This window comes from Nyctibius grandis, chromosome 3 (assembly GCF_013368605.1).
Source record: "Nyctibius grandis isolate bNycGra1 chromosome 3, bNycGra1.pri, whole genome shotgun sequence".
In the NCBI taxonomy this organism is placed as follows: domain Eukaryota; kingdom Metazoa; phylum Chordata; class Aves; order Nyctibiiformes; family Nyctibiidae; genus Nyctibius; species Nyctibius grandis.
This window is the reverse complement of record NC_090660.1, coordinates 15,638,421-15,654,131: the sequence shown is the minus strand read 5'-3', so window position 1 is coordinate 15,654,131 and position 15,711 is coordinate 15,638,421. Positions and strand designations below refer to the sequence as shown.

The 15,711-nt window shown below is 43.0% G+C and overlaps 1 protein-coding gene across 2 annotated transcripts in view; it reads right to left on the bottom strand.

Annotated features, from left to right (window-relative positions):
* The window catches only part of ECI2 (enoyl-CoA delta isomerase 2), a 36,219-nt gene that overhangs the window by 9,541 nt on the left and 10,967 nt on the right, over positions 1-15,711 (bottom strand). For both annotated transcript variants that reach the window (XM_068396602.1, XM_068396603.1), the window contains 4 exons: positions 5,343-5,505; positions 4,112-4,210; positions 2,305-2,496; positions 1,416-1,485 (listed from right to left, as the gene is read on the bottom strand). In XM_068396602.1, coding sequence (XP_068252703.1) covers positions 1,416-1,485; positions 2,305-2,496; positions 4,112-4,210; positions 5,343-5,505 — 524 coding nt within the window. The remainder of the gene's footprint in view (positions 1-1,415; positions 1,486-2,304; positions 2,497-4,111; positions 4,211-5,342; positions 5,506-15,711) is intronic.

Sequence of the window (15,711 nt, the reverse complement as noted above, 5' to 3'; positions counted from 1 at the left end):
CCTACGAGGAACGGCTGAGAGAGCTGGGGTTGTTTAGCCTGGAGAAGAGGAGGCTCAGAGGTGACCTTATTGCAGTCTACAACTACCTGAAGGGAGGTTGTAGCGGAGTGGGAGTCAGCCTCTTCTCCCAGGCAACTAGCAATAGGACAAGAGGACATAGCCTCAAGCTTCGCCAGGGGAGGTTCACGTTGGACATTAGGAAGCATTTCTTTTCAGAAAGGGTCATTAGACATTGGAACGGGCTGCCCAGGGAGGTGGTGGAGTCACCATCTCTGGATGTGTTTAAAAAAAGACTGGACACGGCACTTAGTGCCATGGTCTAGTTGACATGGTGGTGTCAGGGCAATGGTTGGACTTGATGATCCCAGAGGTCTCTTCCAACCTGTTTGATTCTGTGATTCTGCGAACTACCCTTCTCATTTTGTAAGGGTTGTTGTGCCTACTCATTGCTACTGAAAGGAAATTCAGCATCCTGGGAATACAAGCTGTTGGTAGAGACGACAGTGGAGAAGAATACATATGCAACTACCTCAGAAGTAACAAGTAAATGGGCTTAAGCACAAATTCACCTTGTGTCCACAGCACTTAGCTGCCAGCGAAAGCTTACCTTTAGCTAGTTTCCTAAACACAGACCTATCTGCAATAAGGATGGGCCAGACAGGCAGCGCCAGCCCTCAGCCATTCTGTCCCTCCCACCTGCCCTTGCCACTGTGTCATTCAGTCAGCATCAGAGACGGACCAAAGGGTCCTCTACAGAATCCAAATGACATGACCCCAGAGCAGCTAGACTTCACAGGCAGCATGAGTTTGGGCTGCCTTTTCACATTTTTGCTGCAGTCATCCAGCTACACACATCTGGTGACTGGGATGTATACAGCTGGGCCAGGTTGCAGCTTTCCTGGCCAATCCTTTCCCATGGCAGCCACAGAAAAAAAAAAACCCAACATAAAGTATCAGGTTTTTTCTGATGATCATGGGTAAATATGTGTGTAAACTTTCTACTGGCCATGTCAGCGCAGGATTTGAGGGGCTTGTTTTCAGTATGTTCCAATGTATCACACAGAGAAAACTGACTAAACCCATACCAATGAACTTCAAAAGCAGTAGTGAAGATGCTGTGGAGCAGATATATGAGCTACTCAAAAGTAATAAAGCCCTTAGCAGTATTTCATGTCTACCTTCTCATCTCAGAAAGATGTTCTCATGTAAAAGCAAGCTTGCTAAAGTATTTGAAACATCACCTTGAAATAATTTTGCCAAAACACTTTGGAAAAATCTTTGGTCTATACTTGAGGAAAGAATTTCCTCACTTACACAATTCTATCTTAGTCTAAATACAGGTAGATAGTTTATATCAGTACTGTACTTTGGCATAATATAGAACAAATCTAAGAGAGGCATATGAAGTGTGGTACCAGTAATAACTGCTATGGTTGAATCATCTTTTCCAGCTTCTTCAAGTGCTTTGATAATTTCTCTGTACATCTGCATAAGAGGAGAATCAACAAAGTACAAATGTGATGCTGCAAAAGACCATAAAAAGGAGATTCACACTGACAACAAGGAACTTGAGAGACAGATTAACTACGGTCCTTTTAAGTATGAAAAAAAGTGTTAAGTGTTACATGTGAGCTATTTCTGACCATAAAGACACATGCTTGCAATACTCAAGACTTCTGATGCAAATCTGAAGGCCAGAATAAGGTCCTCTGGAAAACAGACATTAACTGGAAACAGCTAATTTTAAAACCTGGGAAGTAGTTTAAGTGGACAAAATAATATATCAAAGAATTAGAAGCAGTGGGGTGAAGTCCCTGTTCTGCTGTCTTCACAGTTGTGAAACAGGACGATCACGTTTCCAACAGGATGGACTTCCTCATGAAGATAGCCATGAGAAGCAGAAGGCTATCTAGACATACACTGAACAGCGCTGAGCCAAAGTAGGCTGCACACGTGCTTTGTCATACATAAGGCTACAGTCAAATCTAGTCTCCACAAAACAGGTTAGTCTTCCTGGAGCTTGTCATTTTAGTTCAGTGCAGACCGTAATCCTACAGTAAGTTTGAAAAAAATCCAAAAGACACAGAAAAGCCCAATCCATAAAATTTTAACTGAATGGTTTTATTTTGTACTGGATATTTATTCCTTAGGTTGTCATTGGAGTAAAGATACTAAGCCCTCATAAAATTCAGCCCACCATGCTTCAGCTAGTTCTACTAAACCTGTAGTAACGATTCTTTAAAAACATAAGTAGCTTACCCAGGAAAGACAAAATCATTAATTCTCCCATATTAATTTATTTACCTTATTGTTGATGGCATTCTTCTTATCAGGTCGGTTAAACATTATCTTTGTGATATTGTTTTTAGTGGTAACTAGTATTGTTTCATAGCCATCATGTCTGCTCTCTTCTGGAGAAGCATCTTTCTTCTGGTCAGCAGACTTGGCGGAGACTAGACTTGAGACAAGTTCAGTATATTTCTGTCTGGCATTATCCTGTAACGAAAAAAAAAAAAAAATCACACAAGATTATCAAATGCTGAAATCCATATCAGTTTGTTATGGTATTCATAAAATGGGTATCTGCAGGGGAAAAAACAAAGGGGACTGTGCTTCAGGACAAAAGAAAAAAAAAATCTCAATTAGAAAGCATTCTAATTAGGGTGAGAAGGCGAATATGCTATACTTAAACACTGCAGATCATGCTTAAAGTCAGCTGGAAATCAGCAGCAATCAGCAAAAAAAAAAAGTGCGTAGATGCTGGGATGATGACATTAATTTTGTTGGAGAAGTGCCCCCATCCATGCCTAAGATTAACCAGAGAGACCTTTGTCATCATCCCAGCATTTACACATTTCTATGGATCCTTTGTTTCTGCTTTCTGGTTGGACATTTCTCCAAAGAAATAAAAGTTTTTATTTTAGAACATGTGATGCTGAAAATAAGAGTTCTGAAATGGGTCCATGGTATTTTATAATTGTTTGAAGACACTAGTTTTCATTTAGTACAAACATGACATGCAAAAGCCTAAAGAATCCTGCCTCCCTTTTTCTACAGTACGCAGCGATTTAAAAGAATTGTAAGTTCTTGGTTGTTGCAACCTATTTTCTTGAAAAGATAACATACTTTGAACAATTCTATAATCCGTAATCTCTAGCACATGAAATTGTCTATTCTCTCTCTACAATAACTTCAAGAGCAGATTCTTTTCCTTAAGTGTTTCTTGGCTTTTCCTAAAAGCTGCAGTGCCATCTCAAAAAGCCCAACTCAAACAAAAAAACAAAACACATCTCAAAAACCCAAAGGCAGCACAAAAATGTTATGCTCATGAAATTATACAAGCACATTTCTTTTAAAAGAAAAAAGAAAATAACCTCTCTACTAAGTAATATCTTTGACTGACCTCAGAAACTATTCCTGAACAGCAGGCCTAATGCAGTAGTGACACAGCCGGTTTGTAAAGCTTATGTTTCCTTCACTTAATAGTAGCTGAAGAAACTGCGGTAGCTAAGTGTGATGCCAGACTTATGACAGTCTGCGTGAAAAAAGAACACATGTGTCTTTGCATCTATATTCTGCCTGCTTGCTTCACTTGAAGTAAAGACTTCTCTAAAGGTCACAAAAGGTATTAAAGATGTCAGGATATCCTGAGAAAGAATGAAGAGAGGCTCTCAATATACCACTTTTTTCTAGTATTTTAGTCAGTGGCGTAAGACACTGACTTTTTAAAATGTCCTCAATATGCTCGATGCGTAAATTTGCTCTTTGTTGTAAGAACTGAGAAGCTCAACCCATGTTTCTTAAAGGGAAGAGCAGAATAGAACATAGCACGAAAACCTATTTTTATTGAAAGTCAACATATACATAAGATCTCTTACGCTGATACAAGCTGGTAGCAATAATGTAGAACTAGGCTTACACAGTAAAAAAAACTTCAAACTTTGAAGCAGTGAAATGACTGTAGAATACAGCATGAAACATTTTGGTGTCTGAAGCAGAGTTGCTCAACTAGCACATAATATGTTTAGACATCAGCTGTTCACTTACAGACCAGGCACTTCCAGGTAGAGTAATCTACAAAGTATCTAAGTAAAATTCTAGGTATTATCACCTGAGACAAATTGCCAAGAGAATTCCATGCATCCCACTTGGCTTTCTTGACAAAGTCCAGCATACCTGGTTTTGGAGAATTGCAGGGACCTTCAGTAGCCTGAAAAGAGAGTGAAACAAAACTCATTTAAACCTTTGATTAAAGTTCAGACGCCTTGGTAGAAGCAGATGATGACTGTTAGGAATATTTATCTGATCAGGATACAGAATTCAGCTCTGAGACAGAAACAATACCTAGTGGTTGGGCAATATTCAGACAGTTCACATAACATGAAGTTTTCAGTGTCTGCTCTTTCTTAATACCTGGTGCTGGGCTTTCAGAAGCACATAACCAACATGAGACATTAGTTTCCAAAACACCCATGTAAGTTCTCCTACATCAAAAATTGTGGAAGTTTTATATTTGAAAAGAAAGTTAAATACTTGTAAGCTGTGTGAACAAAGAAACCATTGCATAAAAATCTATTAAGTTGGATCTTACTTCAAAGTTGACTATAGCGCATCAGACCAGCTGAACTGCAAAAGTCTGAGCTATCCTGAAGTATTGTAAGACCAGTTTTTCTGTAAAAAGTAAGTATGCTATCAGAGAGAAATATTTCGAGTGGGAAGCGGGAAGAAAGAATACATTTATGAGCTTATTATTATTAATTAGTAAAACTACCTGGAACAGTCAGCTGTCTTTAAGTTTTTATTTAAAGGACATAACAAGCCACAGCCTGTACTGACCCTGCAGCCAATCTTGATCCACAAATACTTCCCACACAAAAAGAGAAAAAGAAAGAAAGAAAGAAAGAACGAAAGAACCAGAAATCAACCTTCAAATATCAACACTGTTATATCACAGGCCCAGCTAACTGACTGTAGATACAACAAATTTAAAAGGAAGCATGTGGCATACCCTTTTACCTAGACATAAGCAATTTTCCAGAGCTGCATCAACATATGCTATATTATATGGAAGGCATCACACAATGGATGTAATTTGGCTCTATTTCTTTGAATAAAGATTTCTATTCAAAGCATGATTTATAAGACGAGATGGGCTTGGATTCCCTCAGAACTCAGGCAACGTTTGAGGTGCTGACATTTCACGAAAAGAATTTGAGCATTTGAAATGAAGAACTTGTTAAGATAAAATAGGGTTTGTTCAAATGTATTGTAAGTAAATATTTTACAGGTCCATCCCCTCAGATTATAAATGCCCCTTATGAAATAAAATAAGTCAAGCCTACCTGTTTAAACAAAGCATAGAGCTTCAACTTAGTTTCATTCCCAGGATCGTTTTTCAAAAGCTTCAGCTGTTCTTGAGCCTTTTCAAAGTCTTTCTGGCTGACTTGCATGGTGGCTGCAGTCATGTGCAGGTGAATCGCTGGAATGCAAACAGCTTGTGCTCGCCTGTTAGTAAGTGGAAAAAAAATCCCATTGCTCGGTTTTTGTGTAAGACTAGAGGAGAGCAAATATGCTGCTTTTTAAGACATTTAAAGGAAATGCAAAACGTTAAGTATTTGTACCTGCACTGCTCAAAAACATAACAACAAAAAGCAAGATACTAAAAGTGACAAGAAAGCTGCTTTAGAAGTTTGCTTTAGCTGCAACATAATTAACCTTTGGAGGTATGTAAAGTGCTAGATTCAATGCTGCCAGGTGACAAAGAAACTATGCAGTAATATACCAGATGATCATACACAGACCACTAACTGGCAGTAGTGATAAACTAATGTTTTGCTGTTTCTGGAATAAACCAGAGCCCTACAGGTTCTGTCTGTGACAAACAAATAAGAAATACAAAACATTTTTATTAATGGTTTAAATCTCTTTATGCAACATTAACAGCTTTATATGTCTATGAATTAAAACGCGTATGCAGCCTGTCTGGTTCCTGTGATCTTTTCAAGTTTGTGTGCTTCTATCTCAAAGCACTTAAATCTGAAAGCCTGATTCTCCAATCAGGGCAGCATAAGTGAAAACTAATTTCAAAATGTACTTTGGAAAAGGACTGGTTGTAAAACAGCCTGTAGACACTTGAAATAAGAGTTAGTCAAAATATCCTGGGAGAAGAACTTTCCACCAGAAAAAAGGTAATTCAATTAAAAATAAAAAACAAACCCCCCGCCCAAAACCCCAAACCCCACCCCAAAGAACCAAACATAACTCAACCCTATAATGCTTTGTAAAAGCAGGTTTACTTCAACGAAGTTTTGAATCAAAAGCCAAGAAGTCTAATAATATTGGCTTGTTTCAGTAGGGGAAAAGAATGTTTTTTCAGCTTTCTTGGGTTAAATTGCAATCTCTGTTAAGTATTTTTACTATTTTTAAAATGTTAGCAGTTTATGTATCAACATTCCTTCTCTAGTTTAGTAACAAAACCCCCAACTGGCGCCATTCTACCTTACAGACACAGCTGTCACGTCAGAACAAGATACATGACAGACTTCATAACCAGTTACATTTGAAAAATTCTCTCAAATGCTGACTGATAGAATGCTTAATCTTTAATCTCTTAACATTTCAGTTACAGAATCATCATTTTAAAATAATATCTAACATGAAAATTCTGCCTTTTTATCCACATCTAATGAGAATTTTGGAGAAATTCAATAGCACCGCCTACTTCAGAAACATCTCGTTGCTCTTATTTCTTAAATAAAATTTATTTTCTGTTGCAAGCCTAAAAGTTGCAGGCAGGAAGTGTGAAGAATGCCAACTGTGTCCAATTAATTTTACTACTCTTTCATTTCATGCAGATAGAAGGTTTTATTTGTCTCGTAAAAATGTTTGTAAGATCTATTGGTTTTCTGTCCTATTACAGCCCTTCTGTACTAATAAAATCTAAATTTCTGGTATTTATTTTTGGGGCAGCTACTGAGTTTGAATGGCAGGCACGGAAAGAATATTTTCTGTTATACACATACATTCTTTCAAAAGCCAAAAGATCTCTTTGCATAGGAAAGATAAGACATGCCTGGCAAAAGAAAGGGATGTATATACCTGAACTCCGTGCTCCATTTACTTAATAAATGTTAGTATATCCTGGGGAAATAAAACACAGACAAAAGCAGTTAAAAATCCTATTGGGATTAAAAGCAGCGATTAAAAGGTGCTGGAAACATGTGGGTTTAAAATTCCTGACAAAACTGGAAAATGCTAATTTCACATTATTGTAATTAGCTTTAAAGAGAAGGAAGAAAAAGAATGGGAAGTGTTGTCAGACAGAAGAAAGCAATACATTAAAGCATCACTCAGATGAACCCTGGAACATGTTTAATAGAAGATGTGGACATCCTTCGCACGTTATGTGTAATATTTCAGATAACACGAGACATCTCTTCTTTGCCACGATCACTATCTCAAGGTGCTGTGATCTTTTGCGCTGCTCTTTCCCACACGTTCCCCATGAGAACGGTGAGCAGCACACTAACCGTCCTTTGCCATTTCACACAGACCTGGTATTGCAGCATCATAAAGTGGCAATATTTCTCCTCACGTTCTTTCCGCCATAAGCAAAAATGAAATAAAAGACTGTTTTGCTGCTGCTACTGTAGAAGGAGTTGTATGGGTTGGGTTTTTTTTAGTTAGGATACAAAGCAATCAATTCCCACAAACCTCAAGGCGCCAAGTGTTTGGCTATAACCTAAAACACGCTTCTGGTTACGTGCCTCTCCAGAGTCCCTGCAAAGAGGAGACAGCACATGTTGCCCAGCCTATTGCTGTTTCTGAGGTGCCAGCCAGAGCCTTAACTGTTCCACGAGGTTCAGGAGTCCAAAACTTATCCCGAGCACTTCACCTGGTCTGCTCCGGCACCAGCAACTGCCACTCTGCGAGGCTGCTGCAAAGTCAAGCAGGACAGCAACCAAATGAGACCTCCTCGCTCCCTGTCCTCCTGCTGTTGGGACACACACAGCCACAGTGGAGGAACCACGAGCCCTCCCCAGCGGGGTGACTGGGGTAGTCCTTGCCTGCTGGCATCTGGCCACAGAGCATTCCTGCTCCAAGCAGAGTCTCAGGCTTCAGTCCCCCTCTTTCAGTAGCGCTTCTCCCATTTTGATTCTCCCGCAAAATTATCCTGATTCTTTTCCACAGAGGAGAAAGAAAGGAATCTGGAGAAGGAATAGCAACCTTCGATCAGTAGTTCAGCTACATCAAGGGTTGCAGGAGCAGAGCTAGTGGGAAAGGTTGCCACTGTGGGCAATTGCAGCAACTGTTAGGAAATGAGGCATGCGAGGGGAATAGAAACCAGTATTCAAATTGTAACTGTAAGAAAAATAACTGGACCATCTGGAAAAAGATATTCAACAAACATCAACATCTCTTATTTTTCTCCCCAAGATTTCATATTAGACTCTCTAAAAAGAAGACTAAAAAAAGAAAGGTTGATACCCAAATAATGACAACAAGCAAAGCATTAACAGTGCCAGTATTTCATAGCTTTCTCTGTAACTAGGAAAATAATGTTACTGTTTTCCATGTTCACTTGCAGTATTTTCTGCATCCAACAAATTTAAAGTTGTACTTCACTTTATTTTGCTGGGCGAGAAGAAACTACTGTCTATGCTATTAACACAGAAATCATCACAAATTTTAACCTGCAAGTTGCCCAAACCACTGTTCATCATGCCTTTGGTTATATACTATTGAATCCAAACAGATATTTACCTACACAATAATGTAACATTAAGGATTCATAAATTTTCACGTAGCCGGAGCACACACAGAGCAATATTAGAGCCTTCCCTGGATAGCTGGAGGTGGACAAGGCTAATGTCAAATTTCCACCATACCTCTCTGTCCTCCACTCTCTCCCTACAAGCTACCTAGATCTGAACTGGGAAAAGAAGAGGCACCTGACAGTGCTAAAGCAAAATGAGCAGCCTGTGGCATGTTTGGAGCAATCATTCCTCCTTTGCTGCTGGAGGAAAAAAAATAAGTGGTATGTGGGGGGTGGATAGTTAATTAATACGGAAATTCTGGGCAAAGGTTCTTCTGGCTGTAGAAGCAAAGCAACCCCCTCTTTTTTTATGTCATCCTGTTACAGGCTTCTCCCAAAGAACTTCAGATTATTTGACTATACACACTATTTCTTGTCATATACTCTTTTCAGGTCATTTCTTCTTTTTTTAAATTTTTTTTTCCTCTGCAGAATTATTTTGTTTCTCATGAGTGTGTATCAAATGAATATGATGTCTGTTACAATATCTTGTCAGACTTTTAGGTGGAAAGCAGTATCCCTGGAAGTTGTACAGACAGACTTTCTTACAAATAGGAGTTGTATAGCAGGCAGTGATGATGTCATACTAAAGAAACCTCAGCTTGACAGTTTTAACACTAATAAAGTCAAATTACTTCAGCTCTTAATTTCTAGTCCTGTCCTTTCAAGTTTCTTCTCTTATACTGGGAAATGTGGAGTAACCATATCTGACACATGAACATCTTCCTTTGCAATTTCTGTCATCTTGAAAAAGCCTGCATCTGCTTCCACAACCATCCCATGTAAAAACTTCCACTTCCCCTCATTTGTATGCACCTCTTTCAAGATCCTCTTCCATTAGTTAAAACTAAAACAATTCAGAACATGGGCAGATGAAATTCAGTCTTCATTCAGAAGATGGAGAAGCAGAGACTGCCTCTAACAATTTTTGTCTGTTCAAATTTCAGTAACTGGTATATTTTCTAACATCTAGCAACTACAAAAGAAGGAAACAGTTAAATAATTGAGTTGTTCCTTCGAGTTAAACCCCAAACCCCACACTTTTCATGACAGCAACTTTTACACCTTACAAACAAGTTGACTAACTTGCAGCAACTACTGCATGCAAAGCAGTCTGTACTCTCCCCACATAAGTTCACAGGCTCACTCTGTTGAGTCCCACATTGCCATCACCTGCTAACACGCACCATGGCAGTAGGTTAGCAGTAGGTTAACACCAGCTTAGCAGCCAGAGTAATTTTATTTCTTTGTGCAGCAAGAACTAATGCACAGGTCTGTTTGGTAAAGCAACGCTGCTGTTCACAAGGCTCCTGCAAAGACTTATTATAACAAGCGCATCACCTCTTAGACCAAAAACCAGAAGCCTAAGAAAGTCTTATCAGCACCAAAGTTATTCTCTAGAGATCAATGCATTTGGTTCACTTGGGGAAATACAGTTTTATTAATCATGGTGATAACATGGCGGTGTTGATGACTCAGTAGACAGAACTTCAGTTTTCCTAAAAAACGTAAGAAAATAACTATACCTCCCTGTTGTACCAGCACAGTCCCTGGCAGTACCCCATTTGGACAGTGGCGGCAGCAGCGACAGCGGCGGCAGCAGCGACAGCGGCGGCAGCGACTTGAGGTTAGTGCAGGGGCGAGGGCGACATCGGGCTTAACCGGGCGGTTTTCGCACTCTGGGCCCCCCCGAGCCCTCCCCGAGCATGAGCCCCGAGCTGCTTCCCACCCCACCCCAGACCCGGAGGTTCCCGGCAACGAATCAGGAGAGGAGGGGGTGTAGCACCACGCCCTGTTGATCAGGTGATAAAAAGCCTCCTGGAGGGCAGGGACTAGTCCCTGGCCAGAGGGGAGAGGGAGACTCAGCAGTGACTGGGTGTGTCCCAGGGCAGGAGAGGCTGCAGCCGTTTGCAGCTCGTTGGGGAGGGCGCTGACTCCCTGCCAGTGCACAAGGCGAGGAAGGCGCCAAGGAGCTGTGAACCAGGGGTGTCACCAACAGGTATTTCCCAGCTCAGTGAAAGAACAATGGTCTCCACCCGGCGGAAGAAGACCAAAATGGATGTGGGAACCCAGACAGAGCTCCCACGGAAGGAGGCGATGGTGCAGGTTGCAGGCTGCAGGGAATGCTACAGCATCTCTGTGGTGTCAGGGGGCTGTGTGCGCTGTGAGCAGGTAGATGATCTGCTCGGCCGAGCGGCACAGCTGCAAAGCCAGGTTGAAAGGCTTCAAGCCAAAGTAGAAAGGCTTAGGAGCATTTGGGAGGCTGAAATGGAGATAGACTGGTGGAGCCAGGCTCTGCCTTCCCTGCAACAAAAATGGGAGCACCTGCCGGAGAGCTCCCAGGATTGAGGGACCCCTGTACTCTGCCCCTCTCAGGTGGAAAACAATAACCTAGAGGAGAGGAGTGAGTGGAGACAAGTCTATGGCCGTGGCAAAAGGCGAGTGCCCTCCTTGCCTACCTTGCCTCCTCAGGTGCCTCTGAGCAATAGATATGAAGCCCTAGTGGAATACAGCCGGTCCAATGGGGATGTGGTGGAGAGGCAACCTATATCAGAGGTCCCACCACAGTCAGAAAAACCTGACAGGCGTACAGCTACCTCCTCCACAAGGAAGAAGAGAAGAGTTTTAGTGGTTGGAGACTCCTTCCTAAAGGGATCTGAGGGCCCAATATGCAGAGCTGACCCCCATCACAGGGAGGTCTGCAGTCTGCCTGGAGCCCGAATCAGGGATATCACCAGGAAACTCCCCAACCTGGTGAAGGCCACAGACTACTACCCCCTGCTGATCTTCCAGACAGGTGGGGAAGAAGCTGCATCCCGTAGTCTGAGGGGGATGAAGAAAGACTACAAGGCCCTAGGACGGTTGGTGAAAGAGTCTGGGGCACAAGTTGTTTTCTCCTCCCTCCTTCCATTTTCAGGTGATGATGTGGGATGGAATAGTAGGATTCTCTCTATTAATGCCTGGCTACGAGACTGGTGCTACAGGCAGGGCTTTGGGTTCTTTGATAATGGCTGGTTTTATAAGACACCAGGCGTGACAGTGATACATGGGAAAGGTTTATGTCGTAAGGGCAAAAGGGTTCTGGGACAGGAATTAGCAGGGCTCATTCGGAGAGCTTTAAACTAGATTCGAAGGGGGATGGGGTAGTAGCTGGGCTTGCACCACTGGGGCAACGCTCTAGTGTTGAGGTAGACCAGGAGGCCTCCCATCCCCCTGGGGTGAAATCGGTGTGCCCAGCTCGCTCCCTGAAATGCCTGTACACCAATGCACGCAGCATGGGGAATAAACAGGAGGAGTTAGAAATCCGTGTTCGGTCGGGGGGCTATGATCTAGTGGCAATTACAGAGACTTGGTGGGACGCCTCACATGACTGGAATGTGGTCATGGACGGCTGTGTCCTGTTCAGGAAAGACAGGCCGCTAAGGAGAGGTGGTGGAGTTGCTCTTTATGTGAGTGAGCAGCTGGAATGTATTGAGTTCTGTCCAGGGGTGGATCAGGAGCGAGTTGAGAGTTTGTGGGTGCGAATTAAGGGGCAGGCTGGCAGGGGTGATACTGTTGTGGGTGTCTATTACAGGCCACCAGATCAGGATGAGGAGGGTGATGAGGCCTTCTACAGGCAGCTGAGAGCAGTCTCGCAATTACAGGGCCTGGTTGTTGTGGGGGATTTCAACTACCCTGATATTTGCTGGGAGGCCTACTCAGCCAGCCATCCTCAGTCCAGGAGGTTCCTCCAGTGCATTGATGATAACTTTCTGATGCAAATGGTGGATGAGCCAACTAGGAGAGGAGCATTGCTGGATCTTATCCTCACTAACAAGGAGGGTCTGGTTGAAGAGGTGAAGGTTGAGGGCAGCCTCGGTTGTAGTAACCATGAGATGGTAGAGTTCAGGATCTCATGTGGCAGGAACAGAATAGCTAGCAGAATCACAACCCTGGACTTCAGGAGGGCCAACTTTGGCCTTTTCAAGCAATTGCTAGGGGAAATCCCATGGGACAGGGTACTAGAAGGTAAGGGGGCCCAAGATAGTTGGTTAGCATTCAAGGACTGCTTCTTCCGAGCTCAAGATCAGAGCATCCCAGCAGGTAGGAAGTCAAGGAAGGGTAGCAGGAGACCTGCATAGTTAAACAGGGAACTGCTGGGCAAACTCAAGTGGAAGAAGAGGGTGTACAGATCGTGGAAGGAGGGGCTGGCCACTTGGGAGGAATATAAGTCTGTTGTCAGAGGATGTAGGGAGGCAACTAGGAAAGCTAAGGCCTCCTTGGAATTAAACCTTGCAAGAGAGGTCAAGGACAACAGAAAGGGCTTCTTCAAATACATTGCAGGTAAAGCCAACACTAGAGGCAATGTAGGCCCACTGATGAATGAGGTGGGGGCCCTGGAGACAGAGGATAAAAAGAAGACGGAGTTACTGAATGCCTTCTTTGCCTCTGTCTATACTGCTGGAGGCTGTCCTGAGGAGCCCCGGACCCCTGAGGCCCCAGAAGAAGTCAGGATAGAGGAGGAATCTGTCTTGGTTGATGAGGGCTGGGTCAGGGACCAATTAAGAAATCTGTATGTCCATAAATCCATGGGCCCTGATGGGATGCACCCGCGGGTGCTGAGAGAGCTGGCAGAAGTCATTGCTAGGCCACTCTCCCTCATCTTTGCTAAGTCGTGGGCATCGGGAGAGGTGCCTGAGGACTGGAGGAAAGCGAATGTCACTCCAGTCTTCAAAAAGGGCAAGAAGGAGGACCCGGGTAACTATAGACCGGTCAGCCTCACCTCCATCCCCGGAAAGGTGATGGAACAACTTGTTTTTGATGCTGTCTCTAGGCACATCAAGGATAGGGGGATCATTAGGGGCAGTCAACATGGCTTCACCAAGGGGAAGTCATGCTTAACCAACTTGATAGCCTTTTATGAGGACGTAACCCGGTGGACAGATGATGGTAAAGCTGTGGATGTGGTCTGTCTTGATTTCAGTAAAGCGTTTGACACGGTCTCCCACAGCATCCTTGCAGCTAAACTGAGGAAGTGTGGTCTGGATGATCGGGTAGTGAGGTGGATTGTGAACTGGCTGAAGGAAAGGAGCCAGAGAGTGGTGGTCAATGGGACAGAGTCCAGTTGGAGGTCTGTGTCTAGCGGAGTCCCTCAAGGGTTGGTACTGGGACCAGTTCTATTCAATATATTCATTAATGACTTGGATGAGGGAACAGAGTGCACTGTCAGCAAGTTCGCTGATGACACAAAACTGGGAGGAGTGGCTGACGCACCGGAAGGCTGCGCAGCCATTCAGAGAGACCTGGACAGGCTGGAGAGTTGGGCGGGGAGAAATTTAATGAAATATAACAAGGGCAAGTGTAGAGTCCTGCATCTGGGCAAGAACAACCCCATGTACCAGTACAAGCTGGGGACAGACCTGTTGGAGAGCAGCGTAGGGGAAAGGGACCTAGGGGTCCTAGTGGACAACAGGATGACCATGAGCCAGCAATGTGCCCTTGTGGCCAAGAACGCCAATGGCATCCTGGGGTGTATTAGAAGGGGTGTGGTTAGCAGGTAGAGAGAGGTTCTCCTCCCCCTCTACTCTGCCCTGGTGAGGCCGCATCTGGAATATTGTGTCCAGTTCTGGGCCCCTCAGTTCAAGAAGGACAGGGAACTGCTAGAGAGAGTCCAGCGCAGAGCCACAAAGATGATTAAGGGAGTGGAACATCTCCCTTATGAGGAGAGGCTGAGGGAGCTGGGTCTCTTTAGCTTAGAGAAGAGGAGACTGAGGGGTGACCTCATTAATGTTTATAAATATGTAAAGGGCAAGTGTCATGAGGATGGAGCCAGGCTCTTCTCAGTGACATCCCTTGACAGGACAAGGGGCAACGGGTGCAAGCTGGAACACAGGAGGTTCTACATAAATATGAGGAAAAACTTCTTTACGGTGAGGGTGACCAAACACTGGAACAGGCTGCCCAGAGAGGTTGTGGAGTCTCCTTCTCTGGAGACATTCAAAACCCGCCTGGACGCGTTCCTGTGTGATATGGTCTAGGCAATCCTGCTCCGGCAGGGGATTGGACTAGATGATCTTTCGAGGTCCCTTCCAATCCCTAACATTCTGTGATTCTGTGATTATACTGTAGCTAGTATGGAGGAACTAAAACTTATTGCTCTCAGGTAATAGGACTGCTTCTAATGTTCTGGTATTTCCAAAATATCAGTGCAAATACTCTATAACCAATTCACTTACTGGTCCTTTAATAAACAGAAAGAAATGAAAGTCAAATTATTTCCTCCTTTACATTAGAACATTTCAATAGTTGTTCTAAACACAAGTTTGGTGTACAAATCCTTACCAGCTTTTACTATTTTACACTCCTACACTGTTTTGACATATAAAAACTAGAAGATAATGATGTGTCTGTTGGCAAATTGAAGTGGTGAATCACTGTTGTTTAGTGTAAGTGGCTCAGCTGCGCTTGATGGAGTTTTTTTCAATATTAAAGAATAGCTAAGAATCAAAGATCTAGATTACCATTCACTGAGATCTGAAATGGGCTGCTCTTTGTGCTCTATACAGCACAGTTAATATTCTCTCATCACAGCTGCTGGAAGGGAAAATGGGATCATCTCCCGAAATCTCTGCAAGAGCTCTCTCTTTCAAGCAGACTTAAGTTAACCAGACATGGTGAATGACTAAAGCTCGACAATTTCCTGTACATCCTCAGTCTGTGTAAGACATACTTGCAAGCAGGAAGATATCTTCTGAAACACATTCAAAAGTTATAAACATTGAATGTTAGCGGAATAATATAGAGCTGTGACCCTCATACACGTGACATTTGCTGAGAATCACTCAAAGATTATTGTACTATTTGGAGAGCAACAAACTCCTATAGGTTCTTTATACATCCTTATCCAAGGTGACTTT